The sequence below is a fragment of the Mytilus galloprovincialis genome, chromosome 14 (genome assembly GCF_965363235.1).
Source record: "Mytilus galloprovincialis chromosome 14, xbMytGall1.hap1.1, whole genome shotgun sequence".
In the NCBI taxonomy this organism is placed as follows: Eukaryota; Metazoa; Mollusca; class Bivalvia; order Mytilida; family Mytilidae; genus Mytilus; species Mytilus galloprovincialis.
Genome location: NC_134851.1, coordinates 38433708 through 38457945, shown reverse-complemented (window position 1 = coordinate 38457945; position 24238 = coordinate 38433708). Strand labels below are relative to the sequence as shown.

Below are 24238 nucleotides of genomic sequence, written 5' to 3'. Positions count from 1 at the left end.
AAAACAAATTCACGTGCTATGCATTGGAAGCTTTTATTTCAATTTATTTAAAATACATCATTTTCAAATGTACATCATATTTCATTATGTGCCATTTTATTTAATACAACTTTCAATAAGTTATTTACAACATATTTTTTTTGTAGATGAGATGAAGGATTTATGTTTATGAGACAGCAGCTCAACGACACAACTTCAAAAGCTTCTTGTGATTTATTGATATGAAAGAATTAAAAATGGTCTTATCCGGAATATTCGTATATCATCAGAAAATCATAACAGAAACCCTTTTTTTGATTAATTTCAAATTAATGTCTTAATTCTTTACAAAGATATGGTTATTTGAAACTACATATTAAACAATTGTTGGAGAAACATCACTGTGGTAAACAACATTCATTTATCGATATCTACTGTTATAACATAACAACATTAGGTACTTTCATATTTTGTGACCTTTCATAAAATGTTGTTGTATAGAAAGTCGCCCAGTTGCGAACAGAAAGTTATTGTGGAGATCTAATGGAAGAAATTAATGAGATTAAGTTGTAAAAATTGAACAAAATACATTACCTAACAAAACAATTAAAAAATCTATTTTTTGAGCTGTCCAAGAAGCTTTGAAAGTGCTTCCTTATAATAACTATCACGTCTATAAAAACTCAGAGAGTGAGCTGAATTTAGTCCCATTGGAGGCTTGACGTTAGCTTTGATAATAACGGGGACAACTAATGGTTGCTGATCATATAATGCAGCAGTAAGGTTTTTCATTTTTGAGATATCAGGCCAGCAACGTTTTGCAAAACCACCAGACACCAGAATAAATAGTAACACTGCCTCTTGTATTTGATTGTCAGTTTTACTGAGAAATTGCTCATCGATGAAGCTTTCAATAACTATTTCTTGTATGCTGCTCCTTGTAACACTATGCGGAACTGCCAGTAAAACGTCGGCCTTGAATGATTCTAATTCGTCTTTATTCTCTTCGGCTGCCATTACGAGTATCATAGGATCAATATTTACATCAAGTGAAACTGAAATAATTGGTGGAATAATTTACATATTTCATATTATTTGTCTAATTAGTTCATTACAAAAAACAATATTTTATACATTTTGAGCGTACGAAGCGTTTTTTATGATTGACCTTCTAGTTTAAACATGTTTTATTTGCAAAAGTAGCAAAAGGGATTGGACACAAGTTATAACAACATTAGTGACGTCCTCTCCCAATATAAATATAAACACAAAGTACATTAGATAATGACGAAAAACATAGTAGGAATGCATATAGTACATACTACAAAAGAAAATATTTATTTAAAAGATACCATATAATAAGGAATAATACAAAAAAAAAAAGGACTGGATTGAAGAGTTGGAAAGTAGAAATTTAGAATGTGTATTGATTGATTTAAATTTTTGTTTTATTCTGATATACGATTTTACAAACTAAAAATTTTCTTTGTTTTGGTAAAAGAAAGGTCACCGTCACCAGCCATTATAAGCTCAATGGATATAGCATATCTTTCTTATTTTGAAAACATTATTTCTCTTGCTTCGTTGTGAAAAGCGCACTCTAAAAATAGAGTATACTATCCTCAACAGGCTGGCCATAGCTGCATTCGGGACTAGGTTTATTATTAACACGATGTAAATCTGAACTTTAAGAACTGCACATATTTCTCAAAAGTGTATGAATAATATTATATTAAGTTTTATATCCCCACAACTGAAATAGGAAGGTGGCTGTATTAATTTAGACCTCAGCTGTTGTTTAAAAATATTTGTTTTCATTTAAACATATTTATTTTTGGACGTACGCATGTCGGGGTTAAGGCTATTCCATTCAATAGTAGTAGATGGACAAAAGGATTTTCTAGTTACGTCAAGTCTATAACCGGGTACTACATAATTATTACTGTTTCGCAAATCGTAGTTAGATATTTGACTAACAAGTGGGGGCATTAAATCACAGAGATAATCAAGAGCAGTCCCATTTTGTAAAGAATTCAACATATTGAGCTTTTTGGACTTTCTTCTGTTCACAAACTATTGCCAGCCAGTTTCAAAATATATAGCTTCTTTTTCATGAAAGCTTAATATGTTAATGCAAAAGAACAAGTTGAAAACATAGTTACTATACAAATGTAAATTATATATACCACAGTTTTTTTTACAAAAAAAAATCTACTCGAATAAAACCTGTTTTAACTATAAAACTAATAACAATTTTATACACTCTAAATCAAACTATCAAACGATATCAACTTTTTTATTTTCAAAATTAACCATAAATTCCTAGACTAATGCTTAAGATATTGATTGTATTTTATTCTATCAAATACCTATTTACATATTAAAGGATAATCCAAATTATAATCCCAATTGTGTTTAATTTATCAACTTTCCCGAGTAAAAAAAAGAACAGAAATGTCGCGAATAATATAATTTTGATCTTCTCATTCTATAAAATATGAATACTAAATCAAAACACATTAGTCGCATAATTTTAAAAATAGGACTAAAATTGTAAGCGATAATAAGATGGTTTATAGAAATAAGATATATGGGCTTGACCAATGAATAATTGTATCATGTAATCGTCGACTTTGAAGAATTTGTCATCAGGAACTGGATGGTCGTGATGAAATATTTGTTTCACAGATGTACGGATATGCTCCAATCCGTTTTGAATTCACCGAACGAGTCTATTCACCGTGGATTTGAGCATTTCAGCATGTGCCATTAGTGGAGTGGAATCTGCTTTCCCTTCTATATCACATCTAATAACTACTGGTTTAAGGCTAAGTCTATAGCGACGATTTATCTATGGTGTATTAGGAACTTATTTTGTCGTCTTTGTTTTTATCACGATATTGTCAGTTCGTTTTGAATTATGAATTTGAAAACTACCTTGGTCTCTTTCACATTGTTTTGGCTTCATCTGAAGTTGCTTATATATTAAATACTTGATCATGTTTGACGTGTGCAATGATTAATCATTTTCGAAATTTACGCTAAAAGTTAGAACAAAAAAGGAGAGCGGATGTACGAGTCAAAGAGACAGCAAGCACTGTACAAACAGTTTTAGTATAACATACAGATGCTTTTGTTATGCTCTAATTCGTCCGGAGTCATAAAGGGATTTTATCATAATACACAGAAACAATAAATATCTTCATAAAACGTTAAACTCTGATAAAAACAAATAACTGACTTAAGACTGACACATGCATATGGACAATTATTGTCTATTATAAATGAGTATAATAATCATAAATATATTGTTTTATCTGTATCTGTAATTTTTACTTGATTGAAATGCTTGTAATTAGTACTATTATTATGATAATAAAAATATATTTCTTCAATAAAAAGCACATAAAAATCAAATAATGTAGAATAGAACATTTTATCCATTCTTTAACATGTTTAATGAAACTCAAATATGTAGAGGAAAGTGTTTTTGAGGACAGAATTATATGTTTCTTATTCATCTATACCATGTATAGAAGACCTTTAAGTAAATGGCTGTCACTACCAACATACTACCGTAGAAAGTACGAATACTTATGGAATATAACAAAATCTCATCTAGAAAGATCTTCACAAAAGTTCTTATAACGAATTATACATATATATATATAGCCTGGACGTTATAATGTTTGACTAAACCTTCTTCTAAATTTTTACAAACATTCGTTTCTCAGTACAATACGACCTTCACAAACATTGTGAAAAGGTATATTCAACCAACAGTGTCATTCAGAAACTAGAGTCGTTTATATTTCTTATTTTTTTTGTCCTAAACATTTTTTTTTCGTGAAGACCTGCACTGTTTCCATAAACAAATACAACAAAGGTAATATCCTCAGCTTCGTTGAAGGGAAGATATTATGACGATCAGAGTATAAGAAGAAAGCTACAGCAATCGTGTCAAGACAATATATGGACAAAATAAGGTCACGAAAACACATTGTACAACACAAAAGTGGAAACAAAAGATCCAGGTTAAACATCAGGTCCTGTTAAGTTAAGCAACGAACTCAATGTTGTACAAAATAATTTGTAAGATTTTGAACTGAACCAACTCTACGATCCAGTCGATTTTTTCATATCTTTTTTTTAAAGATGTCATTTCTCTATTGACGTTTTGGAATTTCAAAATGTTTCATTTCTACATTTTAGCATAAAATAATCGAATAAGGGGTGTTTAGTGAAATAATTTGAATAAAAATATGATGCGTTTGCATTTGTTTAAATCCAGAACATCAGTTTTCATTTTGATTTATTGCAATGTTAAATGATCTGTGCGTCACTGATGAGTTTTGTGTAGACGAAATATCCGTCTGGTTTATCAAATTATAATCCTGGAACCTTTGATAACTATTAAATGGTACGTAATATAAATGTTTTATTCGTAGAACTTTCTTATTTGTATGTGTTAGACTGTACTTACGAGGTCTAGCTCTAGCCTCTTCAGAGGAAGCGCATTGAGGAACTACTTGTGCAGCTTCTTCGTCTTTTTGTGTGCTTTCGTCTCTAGATATGTGGGATTCATATCTGCTCACCGTTTTGGCTGAATATAATGAATAAAACACATTATAATATGACGACCTATTATCGTCAACCAGTATAATCACAATATATCTACCTTTAGCGCAAACGCAGTAATACATAAAAACGGCTGTTCTGCGTTACAAACAACTTATTTATACTGCCAGATATTCTCAATGTTCGACATCAAAATCCCCAGTTTACGAAGGCCAAGATTCAGATACAATATATTTATCTCTATTCTACAGCAAAATAAACAAATCAGTCCATTTTGATTTATTTTTCATGGTAAAATTTCATAAAACGAAAATCCGCAAAATGTTGTTATTGTCTTGGCATGGCAACGAAACAAGGTGACGTCATAAATATGTTTCCGTAAACAAAAATCAAATGTAAATACCGGGCGTTTTAAAGCTTCGTGTACGCCTCAGAACGAATAGAATTACATTGGAAGAAAATATATCAGTGAAAAATGCGATTAAAAAAAATAATCATTGAATTATATAATATTACTAATATTATCACAATTGGGTAAAACGGAACAGCCAAAACAGTATCGTATGTATATATGCTTTCACGGTCAACAAAATTACCAAATTTGTCCTATTAAAATCGAATATTATTTCTTAAATATTACACAAGGTTTTTTTTTTTTATAAAATCGGTAGTTGTAGTTCAATTTCCAAATAACATGGTGTAAGACATTATTGGCAACCGTATAAGTACTACTATATGTCACTTTACAGCCTACAGTTTGATTAATTGATTGAATGTTTTATAACGCCACGTTCAACACTATTGACTATTTCGATTGATTTATTGTTGGTTGCTTAAAGTCGAGTAACAAATGTTTCATGCATGGTTAGAACACGGTGAACAAATAAATAATACTAACAATTAGAAAGTTCCTTAACGGAGAAATTTTGACTGCCAATAGAGGGTTAAGTGGATATGGACAGACATTTTGTTTTGGCAGAAGGCCACTAACGGGCCAATCTAAGAGATATTGCAAGGGTGTTTAATGGCAGAGAGCATGACACTCTGTCTACATGAGGCATCGGATTTAACATCCCCATTCTGACTGGACGACCTGACTGCGTACTTGTCGAACGGACGTGCGAGTTTATTGTTGTTTGTAAGAAGACCAAAATTGACAAAACTTCTTTTCCAAAGTCACCCTTGAGGGTATTGCTTATTTCGTGGCAGTCATTTGTTTTTGGTGGAAAGACCTTTAGTAGGGAAACTGACAATCCTAGTCAATTAAAATTGTAGTCCAATACACTTATCATGTAATGGGATCGACAACCTCAGTATTTACACGCTAGTGGTACAGTAGTAGAACTACTTAGAACACTCAGTCACCTTGAGGCTCCCACCAATTCAACTTATGTCAACGTTAATCTTATAGCTTTGATTACCAGCACGCCAAACACAGTGAAGCTCCCATTGTTCAAAATCCTTTCAGAATATACCATTATGCAATTGTATACACTTATCAAGTTTAATTTATATTTAAAGGTCACTTTTGTTATAACTTACCTGTTTTGTCCTCATCGTCAAAGGGGCAATCTCTTTCTGTAAATTAATGAAATTTAGACTACATAAACAAATAAATAAGTATAACTAGTCTCTCATGATGACTTAAACATGTCATTAGACTTTCTTTGAGGTAACGGGTAGTTTATAAATTTTAAGATTTATATATACTTTTTTTTCTGCATACGTTTCCTTTCCTTATTTTGATTTTTAGTCTTGTACTGTTGTTTTCATTATGGTCATTTAATGTCCGGTTACCCACTCATATAAGTGTGACTTATAAATTGTATTATCCATCAAATTGCATTTATCATTTTAATAATTGTATTGATGGCTATATTAATAAATGATGGTTATATTAATAAAATAAAACGTTTTGTAAATGGTTCTCACTTTTCTTTTACAGCAAATTATTAGCAACAAAAAAGAAAGTTTGATTATAGTCTATAATTTGAACTTTGAGCACGAAAGTATAACTTGAAATTAAATTGACAAAAAATAATCAGTGATCAGTAGATAATTATTATTTTATATTACAAAATCACAGAGACAGTCAACGGATTTTCTAAAACAGTCAAAAATTCCTGATGTGTTCTTGTTTGATTAAAATTGATCGATTGAAATACCAATGATCCCGAATTTACGACTTTTTCATCGGATTTAAGATTATCGTGTTTGCCGTTTTAATTTTTGCAACATTGTTAAATGTTTTTGGTAATAAGTAACATCAAGAGTAATTTTAAACAAGAATGTGCCCCCAGTAAACGAATGCCCCATCCACACTATCATTTTCTATGTTCAGTGAACAATAAAATGGAGGAAAATGTCTTATTTGGCATTAAAATTAGAAAGATCATATCATAGGGAACAGGTGTACTAAGTTTCAAGTTGATTGGACTTCAACTTCATCAAAATTATCTCTACTAAAAACTTTAACCTGAAGTGGGACGAACGAACGGATCAAAAAACATAATGCCCATAAATGGGTCATAAAAAAGGTCTAAATAAGACATTTCATCTACACAGTTGTTAACAAAACGGTGTTAAGATAAGAACATACCAATAGGAGGACAATGCGGAATTTCTCGGCACATCCTATTCTGGTTTTCTACTTCTTTTTTCTGTTGTGATTGTTTTTTGTTTTCATTTTCCAACGTCTGTCTTCTATTTTCATATTCTCTTTGTTTTTGTTTATGTAATTGAAATTTCTGTTCTTCTTCCAATGTTTGTTTCTTTTTCAATTCTTCCTGTTGTTTTGTTTCTTTTTCCAACGTACTTTTATAAAGATCTAGATCAGACGTTTGTTGCTGATGTAGTTTCTTCTCTTTTTCAATCTCAACATCGAGTAAACTTATCTTCTTTTCTAAAGACGTTTCTTTAGATTTTAAATCATTTGCATCTGACTGCAACTGTTTTATCTGAGCTTCAATTTTAATGCGTTCCTTTTCACATTTTTTCTTCTTCTGATGACATGATTCAGACGTGGTTGCCAGTTCCTTCGTTCTACATTCAGTCTGTAATATTTCTTTGGTCTTAGCAGAAATATTATTTTCAATTATTCTAGTTGAATGAAAAAACTCTAATTGTTTATGGTTGCTTTTTGATGAGGCATGGTCTATACATGGCGAGGATTCTATAAAACCGAAGTATAATAAAAGAAAAATAACATAATTAATGTCATGCGTCAAAATATGTGATTCTTAAATCTAAAAAAAAAAATATTACCAAATATACAAGGATTATAAATAATAACACCAGACGCCAGTTGCATTTGAATCAAAACAGTTTGAAGCATAATCACTGAAGACCACAAATTCCCCAAAATGTCCCTAAACATGCTTAACAGGCTTACACAATCTATATCTGGGGATTAAATATCTTTAGTGTTTTAAATGGTTTAAACATATAGGGAACATCGCCACCGTATAAGCATCCGTAAGTTTCGTCAACATCAGAATCATCAGTAGAAAATCAATAAAAAAAGTTAAAAACAAAACCAAGTTTAAAGAGCATAGAAAACCTATTTTTTCAATGTTGTACCAAATCAGCACCCAGCTATCTATCCCTTGGGTCGAAAAATCTATTAAATAGTAAATGTTAGACGCGATTGTTAATATCCCAGTTACAGTAGCTTTAAATAGTATTATTACTGTACACGTTGTTGTTCATGTGTTTAAGTAAATCATAGGGAACAAAGGAACAAAAAAGGCATCTTGCACACTATTTTAAATCCATGTTAGATATGCTGATGATGTCCTGTCATTCAATTATACACATTTTAGTGATACATGTTACTAAAATTGAGACTCAAAATAGTAATGAAGCTTGAAAGTCTTCTTTATATCTTGTTTTTCCCTTGATATTTACATGATTTAAACAGATGGGACAACTTCAAGCTAGAATCCATTAAAAACGTAATGCATTCAACTTTTCAAATGTCAAGTTCCTTTTTTTGTACGTTAAAAATTCGAAAGATATGAAACGGGGACATCCAAACTCATAAGTTGACAATAAAACAAGCACAACAGAGCTAAGAAAGAGGCAATTCAACAGACAAACTCACAAACAACAGTGCACAATTCCAACAAAGAAAATTAAAGACTGAGCAACACGAACCCCACTTTACCCTCTGACCCTTCATATGACACATAATATTTCAAATAATACCTTTATGTACATGTTCACACTATTATTGTGCTCCTGTCTGACACAGTTACTACGAATAAAAACTGAAAATGCCCCTTTATAAGTGCAACAGCCACAATCGTAAAGTGGTTATGAAATAAAATGTCTGTCTCTCAACTCACAAACGAAATTTTAGATCTTGAAATAAAAGAGTAATGTTTGATCTGTAAATTTACTGATCACATCCGAATCCCGGATGAAGCAATTTGACTATGTTGTCTCGAACGACAGGCGATGCATATGTAGCAAGGGGCGCTTATACCGAAGACTTAATAGGTTTAGTCAATATAAGTGAACAGTGATTGAAATATTATAATACTCTAAACAAACAGTCAAAGTAAACAATATAACAACCATGTCAGATTTAGATAACTCTTTTGTACAACATAGTCGACAATATACAGTATATCATATCAGCAGAGTTCAAGCAAAAACTTTGCTAAAAACCATAGCCTTAACTAGCATCTCTAATCCATATCATTAAATAAATTCTTAATAAACTAAAATTCGTTGATACTCTACCTTTCTGAAATACAAAACCTGGTGATTCCAATTCGGTTATCTTCACTATGAGATCATCTCGTTTCAAAAAGTGCAGAATGGATTTTAAATAACTAATGTCGTCTTCAGTTATCAAACATGTCTCGTGGAGCTTTTGCATTAAGTCAACACCAGTTTTTATTTTTTCACGAATTTGTTTAGGGAATTTGTCCTTCTTTGTCTGACCTAAAAATGCCTTAATTTCTGCTAATTCGTCTAAAAAGGAAATTTTTGAACTATATATAATTTAATATAAGAAGGCTGATTTACTTCATTACATTTCTTAGCTTGCATGTTCCATGGAAGAGAAATGATATGGTATATTGATTAATGACATGACAATGAAACATTAACATATAAGAGTGTCTCAAGATCTCTACAAGCATTAGGAGACCTTCAAAACAGCATGAACAGAGCAAATGCTCACCACTCAATTTTATTTAAAACCGTTCATGTTATAAAAAAGTTTGACGTTAGCGTTTTTCTTGTACTAGGTCAGTGTTTCTGTTGTTCTATTTTGTTTCCTCTTATAGTTGATGTGTTTCCATCAGTATTGGATTGTAACACGGGTTTGTTTATGAAATCGATTTATGACTATTGAACAGTGGTATACTGCTATTGTCTTTATTTGACCAATATTTTCAATGCATATGAGAGGAGAATTTTAATATTAAATAACAAACCAATAAATAGAATGCCCAAGAAATTGGAATTTCAAACAATGACTCAATTCCTGAAGGCGGTCTTGTCTGATTGTTAAACCTTTATTATCATTTTCACGCATGATCTCAAGTAACTTGACTCCGCTTCAACATGTTCAAATTGAAGCTTCCGCTACTCCCTTACAATTTAAACAAGAGGGTATGTTTAGCAAACGATAATCTTCTTCAGATGGAATATGATTTGTACATGGTTCAGAAAATTAATAATTAATGCAGTTGGATTTAGTTTAGTTTAATTTACTATAAGAAGTCATTACATGTTTCCGCTCATTAATAACAAATAATATCCATAGATAGAACTTTAAAACAACAACATTTAATTTATAATCTTCTTCGGGTAGATTCTAAGAAAATATTTAGAAACTCATGGTGTTTCAGATCTTACATATTTACTTACCAGGCGTTATATTACTCCAAATATCTCTTTCTACATACATGATTTGTTCCTTTCTATCTTTGATACAGGATGTCTTTTCTTTATAAGATAAGTACTTTGTTTAATTGGGATCATTTTATTTTTACTTACAAAACTGATTATTATAACTGACAACATATTATATATCAACTTGATCTTAATATTACTTAATAAACAGTATAAAAATAAGAAACTTTGAGTGCCAATGAGACAACTCTCAACCAGAGACGAAATGACGAAGTTTTGAAACTTTAAGGCACCGTACGGCTTTTAACAATAAGCAAAACCAATGACATATAGCTAGCTTTAAAAGTTCTTGAAATGAAAATGTAAAACAAAATATTCGTCTCTTTGCTTTATGCCTTGAAATAAAAAGCATTTCTTAGTTATCATATATCATAACGAGAAAATATCTAGACTTGAAGATTATTTTCTTGTTTGCAAAGTATTGTCTTTCAATGCAGTGGTTGCTTGTTTAGAAGTCTTTTATTCGTTATAGATTTCATGCATGGGTTGTTAACTGACTTAAGAAAACATGTTTCATGGTCAATACAAATCTTTCAGATACCGATGAGGTATTTATTTCCCTTGTTATTTGGCGACTATTTCTCATGTATACTCGACCAACTGCTTTAAGTGGAGTGATTCGTCTTAACATAAAAGAAATGTGCAATTAATTTATACAAAAAAATTATGTATCAAAATTACAAAGCATTATCTTTCGTATTTTGCTGTTTATCTGTCAAACTTACTCCCTGCTGGTGGAGATTAATTCCCCGAGGGTATCACAAGCCCAGTAGTCAGCACTTTTTGTGCTGACATGAATTGTCATTGATATTGTTATATTTATAAATTAACTGTTTACAAATTTTTGATTTTTTTGAAATACTAAGGCTTTTCTACCTCAGGCATAGATTACCTTAGCTGTATTTGGAAAAACTTTTAGGAATTTTTGTTCTCAATGCTCGTCAACTTCGTACTTTATTTGACCTTTTTAACTTTTTTGGATTCGAGCGTCACTGATGAGTCTTTTGTAGACGAAACGCGCGTCTGGCGTTTATACTAAATTTAATCCTGGTATCTATGATGAGTTTATTTACTAACTTACTGTTTTGATTTGAAATGTCTATTTCAGATAGGTGTCCTTTTATGATCTCAAACTCTTTATCAGATGATGCATCGAGAGAATCTAAACGTAAATATACATATACATGTACATGATCATTTCAATACAAGAATCACACATATAGTCTAGAACGATATCGCCCATCACATACTTTGTTAGCTGTTTTCACACTATACAATTATGTCATATTACTGATTCTAACTAAACTGTATCGTGCATTTCAATTTTCAAATAAGCCACATTTGATTATAACCAACCTATGGTTTTAACATATTGTAACATTTAGGGATTTTGTACTCAGTTCTGTAGAAGTCACATGTAATTATGTGGACCTTCCAAAAAATTCACAATTATTTAAGTTCGTGAAATGAATTTAACTGCTTCAAATTATTTTATCAATATAAAATATACAACGGTGACTAAACAGATAAAACGCAGAAAACCACATACAGTATTGAGAAGTCCAGTAGTTGCAGCAAGTTATAAACATGTTTGATAGCACTCGGCGTATGAACATATATTTTGTGCACTGCATTTAAATACTCAGGATAATTGGTCTATTGTTACTAAAGTACCAACTCTTTAAAATATCATCCCTATGGAATTTGTAGCACATCACAGTTAGAAATATAATGCCACCAGGAAGAATAAAAGTAATGTTGGATATAAGATCTCCTTTTATTTTTTGCAAGTGTTCCAATCGTATTTCAAAGTGTCAATTGTTGTTAATGTAATGCACAATTTATTCAAAAACAAGAAAAGGACCACACAATGTTACATGTTGGTGTGTAAGGATGAAAGTAACTGTAAACAATTAAAAATACGAAATTTTATAAATGCATACTCACCACTTTGGATTTGACGCTTGAATTTATCAATGAGATCTTTGTCTTGAGTCTTTAACAGTGCTCTGTACATAAATTTAATTGGGTTGAATCCTAGCCGTCTGACTGTTTCAAGCCAATGTAATAAGTATTGAAAGAAAAAAATGTCTCTTTGATTTCCTGGCAACTTTAATAGCTCTTTAGAATTGTATCCTAGATCAGCAAGAAATACAGTCCAACTTAAACTAAAAGTAGCAGTCAACTCAAGAAAAAACCTATGAATATTGTCATCTTCATCTGAAAGATAACACAAATAACTGTTATATAACAAATTCAAAGAATCCAAGAGACGGAAAAACAAAAATTATGATTTTTTCATTTACTGTTATTTAGTTAGCAAGAACTTATGCAGATACCGTCGGAACAAAACACCAAGCATTTTGGGGAGCAGAAAGTATATTAAAAAAAAAGATTAATCATGTAAAAGCTCACTTACATTATTTTGGAATATGAAATTAAATCTATGCGGATACAGGAACACTTTTTAAAGAAGGAACCTCATGTAGAATTGCGGATTGTTCATCTGTAGCGGTGTGTGTATATCTAGTTGTATGTACATTGTTATAAATTGTAAAACTTATTTTCTGTGTTTCATTCCTGTATTGTTATTCCGAATTTAGATTTATCAATTTGATGTATCCAATTCAACACATTTATTTTTTTGACTAATTTAAATTCGCTTATCCTACAAAAACACACGATTCTTCCAACTGACCTTTGGTAATCTGGCTGCTTTTTCCTTTTTGGTAAGATGCACCTGTAAACAATGGAAATTAAAAAATACCTGCATGTTATTACTACTGATATGTATAGATCAGTAGCCCTTGTGTCTTTTACTAAAACACTTTAATGATTATGACAGCTGTAGTAGATTCGTTTGGTGTGCTTTAGCTTTTGATTTTGCCATTTGATTAGGAACTCTTCGTTTTGATTTTTTTTTTTTTTATTGTATATAATTTTAATTTTTAATTTTTTTATTTTACTTTTTGTTATTCATGAGAGACATGTGACAAACATTTCAGAAATAACTATTTCGTGAAACAAATACATGTACATAAATATGATTTTAACAGAAAGTTATTCGGAAAATATGTCATGCGGTATACTATGGTCACGTTATACTGAATACTGAATTTAAAGAATCTCTGTTTGCAGTTCCTGAAGAAAATGCGATCAAAACAGTATGAGACAAAAAGACGGAAACACGGACAAAGTTGATGTACATACAAACAAAATATTACAAGTGGAAGAGAGCATGCTATAATTAAATTTTCATCCATTTTCTTTATCAATTCTTGTCATGAAACAACAAAATCCCTGGAGAAAACGTCTTATTTGATGTGGCAAAATTATGAGACCACATGATATAATATTCGATCGGAGACTATTTGGCCAAACAGTTAAAATAACAAAGCTTCAAGTTGAATGCAAATTTGTATCTCACCTTCCCCGCTTGGAATGTCTCTACTTGGATAACCATCACCTGTTAAGGAAAGTTATAATAGTAACAGTAATTCAAAATCCATCATTTAGTGAAACTTGCATGGTCCATTCCATCGAACATAAATTGTAGAATTGTGAAGTGCAGGATACAACTCTGATTAATTGTCGTGTTTTCTTTATAGGTTTGGGGAAATTGGACATTTTAGACAACAGGCACTTTAATATTCTATATTGATTGATATTTGATCCCTTTTTCATTTTCAATTTTCCTTGGAGTTCGTTTTTTTGTTATTTTACGTGTAAAAACTCGTATTTCAGTAGCTTACTTGTATATGCATTAATTGTTTACCAGAGCATATTCATATATTCAACGAAAAATTGACAAAAAGCAGGATACATGAATAGGACAATTACGATAATTCCGATAATTATAGATTTTAGTTTACAATCTCGGTTAAATATTTATAAACATATCGATGTTCAAGACCTTTTTGTTCCTGCATTGTCACGAATGCAAAGGCTTCATGAGTACGCAGGCAAAGATTCCGATTTCATTGATTCGTGTTAGAAAAATTTAAGCAAGAGCCTAATGAAGATCATTTTCCTCATTTGAACGTTTCAAGATGCCTTCGATAGTATTCTTTTGACTTTAATTCAGTAACTCATGGTACAAAGAAGTTTTTGAGAATATTTAGATGGTTTATAGTTCACATATATTTGAAGATTTTACTCACCAACCACCTCACCTACCACTGCAGAAGAATCACTGAAACGTTCCAAATACTCTGAAACATATATTTTTAATTTTAGTTTCTTGTGTATAATTCGGAGTTTAGTATGACGTCCATTATCACTGTACTAGTATACATATTTTTTAAGGGGCCAGCTGAAGGACGCCTACGGATGCGTGAGTTTCTCGCTACATTGAAGACCGGTTGGTGGCCTTCGGCTGTTGTCTGCTCTATGGTCGGGTTGTTGCCGCTTTGACACATTCCCCATTTCCTTTCTAAATTTTATCAAATAATTAAATTTCAAGAAAAGAAAAGAAAAGAAAAGAAAAGATATGATAAGATAAGGACAGTTTTAGGGCTTCAAACTTAAGCAATTTCATGAACAACTATTCAAACTGTAAAACAATCCTATGTTCAGTTAGTGTCTGTCATCAATATTTACTTTTTATGAATCTAGATTCCATTCAAACAGATAGTTTCCAATTTCCTTGCAAGATGCAAGATAAGATGTCAGTGTTATTAAATAATGAAATTTCTTATTAGGTATAAGGCGTTTGCTCATATCTGTTTTGTAAAAACTAAGTCTGTAATATGTTTTCTGTCTATGAAGAAATTACATCAAAAATACGATGTACACTGAATAATCTGCGTAGCAGGTTATTTAAAGTGTGCACTACATTTTTTTAATGTTATTTTGAATATGCAAAAAGGATATTACAATCATTGTTTATTATTTAATTCTTAATGCCATTTTAAACCGGAGTAAATCATGAACAATCGTTAACAACGTCACGGTCACATGACAAAATTATGTCTATAAGCTGATAAACAATACGACGTCACCTAATCAGAAAACGCGTAACATCCAAAATTAAATTATCATTAAGTAAAAATATGCCAATTTCACTTTTTTTCTATTATCAAAGTGACATCGGATGGCGTATAAATCGTTTTCTGTATGTATATTTAATTACCTGCGAAAGAACTTGGACCGCTAGAGTCATTGCTTCTGCTTATTGCTAGGTACTCTGAAAATATAGTATATGTGACATTAATATGAGCCAAAAGAGCTCAATAAATATTTTCACGAATGTAATTGATGTACTGACCTTATAATAGATTTGATGTTCTAGCTTCAATAAGGGTAATAGAAATGGATTATATATTGCAAAATGTTGTTGAAAAGATTTAGAAAATATTAAAATCATTAACTTTGATATAAAAAAATCTTTAAAGTATTCTTATCATGAATTTCTTGCTTCTTTCATTGTCCTTTTTCAGTTATCGAAATTTTTATCACTAATATTCAATTTGTATTTGGCTTTCGAAACTTTTGTTCTCAATGAAGGTTATTGCAGAACCGTCTGTTTTCGCTCTGGACAATGTTTTGGGAGTAAAGTGTGACGTTCATTTTCGCTGAAGGAGTACACAACTTTGTTAAGGAGTCAGCTGAACTCCTCCAGGTGAGGAAACTTTCTCACTGTGTTGAAGACATATCGGTGGACTTGGGCTGTTTTCTGCTATTTGTTCGGTGTAGCTGTCTCTTTGAAACATCTCTCGTTTCCATTCTAACATGTATTTATCATCTTTTTATTTTATATTATCCGTTTTAACAAATTGACTTATGGATGTTACCAAGTCAGGAATAAGACCGCTGTTTCCATTCGGGTTTTTTTTTGTCGATAAAGTTTAATATTGTCCTTTTTTACGGACTTCCCCCTACTTTGAGAGTTCGATATTTCATTTTCACTAATGATACGCACAGTGTACGTATTTGTTAAAAAGGAAGTTGGTACGTGATGAATTAAAAACATATACAGTCATGCTCAAATAAATATTCAATAAAAATTTCACAAGCCTTTGCTTGTATTTCATGAGAAAACGCGACTAGCATTTTATACCTGGCCATTATGTGTAAGACTATGTATATGTATTTGGTTAACAACAAGTTGATGAACGATCACTTGCTCAAATTAAGCTTGATATCAAATATCAAAGATGTGATTAGTAGTTTTTTAGGAAACGACAGACGTTTACCAATATATCCCTTCTTTCGGTGCAGAGGCACAATAACGTACAGATGAATTACAACATACATTAAGATTGACATACAGAGTGAGAAATGTCAAAGAATTATCTTTGCACTCGACATGATATCCAGTATTTTGGTAGAGATATAGTTTCTAGTATAGCTTGTTGTTGAAATAAACGTACATCATGTTGCTCTATTGCGTTCAATCCTTGTTTTAGTTAGATGCAAAATATTCGGGGGGAAAATTACCAGTATGTGGTTTGGTTAATTTAATGTGGCAGCTATCCCCAAATATTCAAAATGTCATTTGATCAGAAATTTAAAATATTACATCTGTTGTTTCTTTTTAATTTGACACCAAATACATGAAATATGCTAAAATGTGTAAAGTGAATTAAGTCTAAGATGCATATTTTTTTTTTATTAAGTGTAAGTGGCTTTGAACTAGATATCAGTAACGGCGCGTGCTTTCAGATCTGTGTTTTTTTTTCGTTGTTGGGATATACAAGTACCCGGCCACGTCCACTCTGTGTAATATTTCTAGTTGTATCCATCTGATGAGTTAAGCCTTTTACAACTGTTATTTTATAGTTCGGTTTTTTTGTTATTGTAATGTTACACCACTGTCCAAGGTTAAGGGGAGGGCTGGGATCCCGCTCACATGTTTAACCCCGACAAATTCTGTATGTAATTGCGTCCCAAGTCGGGAGCCTGTAATTCAGTGTTTGTCGTTTGATGATGTGTTCTATATTTGTTTTTTATCTGTTCGTTTTTGTACATAAATTGGGCCGTTGGTTTTTCTCGTTTTGAATTGTTTTACGTTTGTCATTTTTGGGCCTTTTATAGCTGACTATGTGGTATAGGCTTTGCTCATGGTTGAAGGTCGTATGGTTACCTATAGTTGTTAATTTATGTGGCATTTGGGCTCTAGTGGAGAGTTGTCTCATAGGCAAGTATACCACATCTTCTATTATATATATTTATATATAGGCTATCAATGAAATGTGTTATTGTAATTATGTGACCTACCATTAAACACTGCACTTTCAGTCTCCTCAGGTGAGGGATTTTCTAAAAACATAAAGATAACGGCAAGATCAATAGCATTGTCTAAAAGTTTTTGATTTTATAGAAAGCAATAATTTAACAGAACATTTAATTTATCCTAAACTTGCCAGTTATATAATTGGTCATGTTTTACACAAAAGGACAAATTTCAAATCAAGCTTTGATTAATTGTGATATATATATATATATATTGGTCATTAAATCCTCATTTAATTTTTATCTAAAAAAAAGGGGGCCATATTAGAGCCTTGTCGAACATACTCCTGTGCTATAAATTTTGAGAATACCTAGACGACTTAGTTTGATGTCTATTGTCACTTCGTAGGTTTTTGGATGGGTCCCCCTTTTTTTCTTTTTTTTCATATTTCAACATTTGTTTAACCAGTTTTCTATTCTTTATCTTTTTTGCCCATTATTCTATCATCTATTCTTTTAAAATTTAACACACCATTCTTTTTTTCTGTCTTTTTTCTTTCCTTTTTTTTTGGCCTTTTTCTTTATTCGTTTTTTTTTTTACTATTGTTTGCCTTTTTCTTTCTTTATTTTTTTTTACTATTTTTTTTTTGCCTTTTCAATTCTCTTTTTTGCTATTTATTCTGTACTTTTTGGCAACAATCCTCTGTTATATAAACCCCATCCAGACCTTCTCCACTGAGTACTTACCTCCGTTTGCCTGTGGCTTGTGTTGTTCTCTGTATCCTGTTAATTAAAATAATCAACGTATTATAATAATAAAACAATATGTAATGGCAATACAAATATGAATTGTAGAAAGAAAAGACAAGGCCGTACGGTAACCTATACTAGTAGGTAGTTGATTACTGCTACTTTAGTGGTTGTCTTTGTTACTGAATTTCATTTAAAAAAAATGTTTAATGTGTCGTACATAAATCAGGACGTTAGTTTTCACGTTTTAATTTATTTCAATTTATCGATAAGGGTATTTTATAGGTTGGTGTGCAGTATAGGCTTTTATTATTGTTGGAGGCTGTTCAGTGGCCTTTGTTCTATAGTTGTTATGCTTTTTGGTTGTCCGGGGAGAGCTGTCTCTTTGGCGACCATACTACATGTTCCTTATTATATAACAACGGAAAAAAGGACAAAGGGACAGACACTCGTCTTTATATTTTTTTAAATAAAGATTGGTCGAACCACACAAAATCCAAAAAAAAAAACCCAGAGAAATAACTCGTGTATTATTGTAAGGCACGGTTTTTCTGTTGTATCAACTATATAAATGTAACTACAAGTCCGGTGATGACAGAAAAAGTTACAGTCATGAACTAAGAAATAAGGATGGGAATTTAAGAGACATAATTATACGCTGCTGTGGATTTACTGATTTTCAGACCTGGGTTATCTACTGGGGATCTTTAGTTTGTTCTTTTTTTATTTCAATGTTATCATTTGTATCAATCAACAGGGTATGGACTGCTTAACTGATTGTATTTACCATCAAATCAAAAACCTAGTGCCTGTAAATCATCAAATACAAAACTTCAATAACAATAAACTATCAATAATTATAATCATGATGCAAAAGAAATACCGCATCAGTTGTATGATTCATACATTTGCATGTGCATATTTTCAGGCCAAATGTGGAAGTGAAATACTGAAATAAGTGGGATTATCTTATCAGATTAAACAATACGAACAGCTAATGTGGTCTCATACTTCTTGAGTATAAGGCCGTTGACAAAAAAAATATACCATGCTTGCATAAATTGGTTTCTGCATGGATCAAATTTATAGAAATATGTATTTATTTATTTTTTTAATGATTAATGGTCTGAATGGAGTTATATGAATTAATAAAAATAAATAAAAACAGAATAAAGGTTAAAAAAAAAACATGAAAAAAAGGGCAAATAAAAATGAAGAATAGAGCTATATAAGGCGCTAAAATATAGAGATAAGAGAATAATGGGAGAGGGATTAAAGAACACAGAAATAAAGCCAGTCCCTCAGTTTCAGACCCTCATGACTAACAATAGCAATACAATGAATACTCTACCTCTTGATACAGTGTTAGGTATATAGTTTTCTTCTGAAGGTAAAGCATCCATTGAGACATCATAGCTTAATGACGTCGCCATATTTACTTATGTCAACTGAAAAAAGAGAGAAAAACATCTTTCGAGTTATATCACTTGCTTTCCCATTTGGTTTCAATTCCAAAGAGGCAAACATTTATCAAATATTTGTTCTGCTGATTATGCAGTATGTATGGGTTTTGCTCATTGTTGATGGCCGTATGATGAGCTACAGTTGATAACTTCTATGTCATTTTGGTCTCAGGAAGAGCGTTGTTTTTTTGGCAATCACGCCACATCTTCTTATTTTTTTAATGAAAAGAGGATGACTTTAACGGCAAAAAAAACCCACAAGAAATCTTAAAGAAGATTAGGTACGTGAATTTGCTTCCTTTTCTTTTCGTTTTTATTTTCATCAAGTGAACATTTAGCACAGTAGCAAAAGATAGCAACTATCCACACTGTAATCAAATCCAATATCAGCATAATGGTGTTAATAGTAACAGTATAATATTTATGCATTCGTTTTTGAAATTGAAACTGAGAAAATATATAAAAACAAGTTTTATAAGCACAGCGTAGCTAAGGACTTTGCAAAAACACAAGTTGGTTGTTGTCTTCTGTATAAAAAGTTGTCTAACCAATGGGGGGGATTAACAAGATACACTGAAACATATCATCATGTCCGTCTTTTTTTATTTGTCAATCGTAATGGAATTTGTTATAAGTCGGGACAAAGGTACAGAAAAACGAATAAATTGTAGTCTATCATTTTCTGTGGTACGCACTTCATTTAAGTGCTTCAAGGAATTAGTCTAAAATTCCCAAGTTTGTTCTCTGCACCATTCTTTTTTGTGTATAACTTTATATAAACTTTCTTTGAATAAATAAGCCACGAACGCTCCAGCTATATAAATCATCTTTATTCAGATGGAAGGCTGGAAATCTTAAAGAAGAAGCAGTCATGTTTTTTTTCCTCGATTTTGTCGAGTCGACACGAAAAATTAACATCAAAAGGACTTCAATGGCTACACTTACTTTTATTTGTGTTTATCAAAAAAATGAATGATTCTTTTAGATATTTTATTTGAGTTTGAAAGCGTTGACACGTGCGATACGGAATCTCTAGATGCTAACCTATAAAATCACAAAAAAAAAGATTTTTCAATTCTTATAATTACACTCATATTCTACAACCACAAAGTAAAAAGTTATATCAAGTTTTATCTTGTTTATTTTACGCATTATTGTGACGTTGCAAACAATATGTCCATATTCAATTGCATTGATCAGCGTACAAAGGGGTTTTATCCCACAACCCCTCCCTTTCCCCTACCAGGATCGTTGTCATTGAAGCACGTGCGATCATGTAGCATTTTATACAGAAATATTATAAAATTCTGGAATAACTCATATGCAATGTTAGCCGCGACGAAAAGTGCGTATTCAGCTAATAAACATCCATCTCTCGTAATGCCTCGATCGTTCACACGTTCATTTAATTCGTATTCAGTTCGAATCGAATGCGAATCGAACTCGCTAAATGCATTCACACACATACATTTAAACCGAATCAAATGAGCATTAGAGATTTAACTTTTGACTGACACACATATACGGTAGGGAACAACAAAAGCCTGAATTTTAGAGGAAAATACACGGAAATTATCTAAAGACATAAATTTGAGAGTTCAAGTCAAATCAACCAGCACGAATGTTGCATTTAATTCTGTTTACATTTAATGCATGTAATTATTTACACCACGATGATTACATTTCTAACAACAACATTAAGACATGTATTTATAACATACGAAACTTAATCAGCGTGTCATATACAAAATTTTATAAATACTAAGTGGTTTCCGCATATTGGTATACCGAAACTTATTATGATTTCCCGAAAAAGTAAAAACGATCTTAGGAATCTTTGAGTTTCGCGCTCTTTAAAGTGTTTATATTCTGATTTCATGTGTCTTAACAGTTTGCTAGGAGCACTCGGTGGCGGTCCAGAACTTTTTATAAAGGGGCCAATCGACTGACATAAAAAGGGGGCGCTCTAGTCATGCTTCAGTGATTCCCTATATAATCAACCAATTTTTTCCCACAACAGGTGGATTCGCCTATGGCACTTCAATTTATAACAATAATTGCCATTTGGAAAGAGTTGTAAAAAAACTGCCGTCTTGTACTGTGTCTAGTATTAAAAAGACACACATGTATGAAACTATATATATGAGGTAACACACTGACTAACATAAGGGGGCCGGTCCCACAGGCCCTCTGAATTCGCCTATTGCACTCGTTTAACTTTAAACGTGGGGAGGGGGTATAAAAAGTTCCGGATCCGCCACTAGTTGCTCCCTCTAGGTGAGGGCGTTAGCCCGAATGGGTGTTTCTACCTTACACCACTTAAGATGTTACTGTCAATTCAGATAGATATTTTTCAATATCTTAATTAGGAGGGAGGTCTTAGGAGGACCGTCTTAGGAGGACCGTCTTAGGAGGGAGGTCTTAGGAGGACCGTCTTAGGAGGGCCGTCTTAGGAGGACCGTCTTAGGAGGGCCGTCTTAGGAGGACCGTCTTAGGAGGACCGTCTTAGGAGGGCCGTCTTAGGAGGGAGGTCTTAGGAGGACCGTCTTAGGAGGACCGTCTTAGGAGGGAGGTCTTAGGAGGACCGTCTTAGGAGGACCGTCTTAGGAGGGAGGTCTTAGGAGGACCGTCTTAGGAGGACCGTCTTAGGAGGGAGGTCTTAGGAGGACCGTCTTAGGAGGACCGTCTTAGGAGGACCGTCTTAGGAGGACCGTCTTAGGAGGGCCGTCTTAGGAGGGAGGTCTTAGGAGGACCGTCTTAGGAGGACCGTCTTAGGAGGGAGGTCTTAGGAGGACCGTCTTAGGAGGACCGTCTTAGGAGGGAGGTCTTAGGAGGACCGTCTTAGGAGGACCGTCTTAGGAGGGAGGTCTTAGGAGGACCGTCTTAGGAGGGAGGTCTTTTGTCGATTTTAGAATATGTAATTGAAAAGCATGATAAATACAGGGTATCATTTAACGACATCCTTGTCCTTAAAAAAACACACACAATTTATGTTCTTCCGTCTATATATATACAGATATAGTTATGTCGGAAACACTTTGAAACAAATTATTATCTAGTCGATATTCTACTTGGATTCGATTTCTTACTAAATAGGACATATCTGATCGTAAATTATTCTTCACAAACTTACCAAATAATGTGGGAGACTGTTCCACGAATCCACGAATATTCTCTCCAACCGCCACAACAGTAGCTAAATATAATCAACAATGCCTCACCGAGGCCTCACCTATTTTATAAAATCCTCATCCTTCTGTTCATGTAATGTACTATATAAAATAATACCATCGACCATATGACTTTAAAAATATGGGAATATCTCTAAAAAAATACTTACGACTTTCCCCTAAAACGTATTCATTGTTTATAAAATATTGTCTTATAAATGAAACAGGAAGTAAATTGGGAATTCCACATCTAAAAATAAAATAAATATAGTGTATAGTTAAAGTTTAAATAAAACGATTATATATATAGCTGTTATAAATTGAAATATTTATAAAAAGGTTGGTATGCGTGTATATGTCTCTGGGTGTGGAAACCTTGTGTTTTATGAGACAAAAAATCATTAAAAAAAGGCAAAGTGGATAATACAAAATTTTGTTTGTTGTTTAATAATTTAAGGAAATTTAACACGTGAAATAATTATTTCATGGGAAATACCTCCATAAGCCCACCAGTTTTTGTATTTTATTTGGCTTTCAAAGTACAATGGGTATTATATTACGCATGTTTTGAAATGTAAAACACACCGTGTACTAATATGACTGATTGTAGTTTTTCGGGAACATTCCAATTTTTTTTTTCGACATAATTATGAAAAATTTCCATTGTTTTACGCACAATTAATGATTAATTTGAGAAATGAAACAGTCAAATTTTTGATATTTCGAGCATCATTAATTCGAGTCTTTTGTAGATGAAACATTGTGAAAGGCGCGTCTGTCGTTCAAAAATATAACCCTGGTAGCTTTGGTGAGTTTATTTGACGTATACATCAGGGACGACCATTTGATATTAGGGCAGTAAAGCAGGATGATTTTTCCCGGATCGATCACTTATCTGTCGTTTTTCCTCTGTCTGTTTCTTTATATACGTTTTTTCGTATTTGTTTTGGTTCCTTTTTTGTTCTATTCTTCACTTTGTGTTGTTCATGTTCATCCTATATTATGTAAAGCCTTAAATATGCAGTTCTAACTAGGCAAATAAAGTCAGTTGGTTTCCAGAGGCGGATTTTTAAGACTTCCCTAAATTCATTCAAATTCTCATATTTGATTTATAACATACTCAAACATAAATCAAATTTTAAAGAGTCTAAATTAAACAATTAACAATATACGGTCTCGGTAATAGGTATCAGCTTT

The 24238-nt window shown here is 32.1% G+C and overlaps 1 protein-coding gene across 2 annotated transcripts; it reads right to left on the bottom strand.

The window, feature by feature from the left end:
• Positions 1–17: 17 nt before the first annotated feature.
• Positions 18–23268, bottom strand: LOC143057998 (uncharacterized). Of its 2 annotated transcripts, none has more exons than XM_076231460.1 (16): positions 23212–23268; positions 19760–19856; positions 18406–18441; positions 17704–17745; positions 15617–15670; positions 14646–14696; positions 13913–13951; positions 13184–13225; positions 12433–12705; positions 11567–11647; positions 10441–10518; positions 9304–9537; positions 7157–7729; positions 6100–6135; positions 4463–4582; positions 18–1034 (listed from the first exon to the last, which is right to left on the bottom strand). In XM_076231460.1, the coding sequence occupies exons 2-16, from the start codon at positions 19839–19841 to the stop codon at positions 595–597; spliced, it is 2181 nt and encodes a 726-aa protein (XP_076087575.1). In that variant the 5' UTR covers positions 19842–19856; positions 23212–23268; the 3' UTR covers positions 18–594. The 2 variants fall into 2 exon arrangements, with proteins under 2 accessions (XP_076087575.1, XP_076087576.1); XM_076231461.1 differs by lacking the exon at positions 23212–23268 and adding an exon at positions 20817–20896.
• Between the last annotated feature and the right edge of the window lie 970 nt (positions 23269–24238).

What these genes read in the sequence shown, in the direction of transcription:
- LOC143057998 (XM_076231460.1), bottom strand. Translation starts at nt 19,841, where the DNA reads ATGGCGACGTCATTAAGCTATGATGTCTCAATGGATGCTTTACCTTCA. An exon ending in TTGGAGTAATATAACGCCTG is followed by an intron (nt 9,538 to 10,440) that starts GTAAGTAAATAT and finishes TTTCCTTTTTAG; the next exon opens with ACGAATTAGCAGAAATTAAG. An exon ending in AGGTTTTGTATTTCAGAAAG is followed by an intron (nt 7,730 to 9,303) that starts GTAGAGTATCAA and finishes TCGGTTTTATAG; the next exon opens with AATCCTCGCCATGTATAGAC.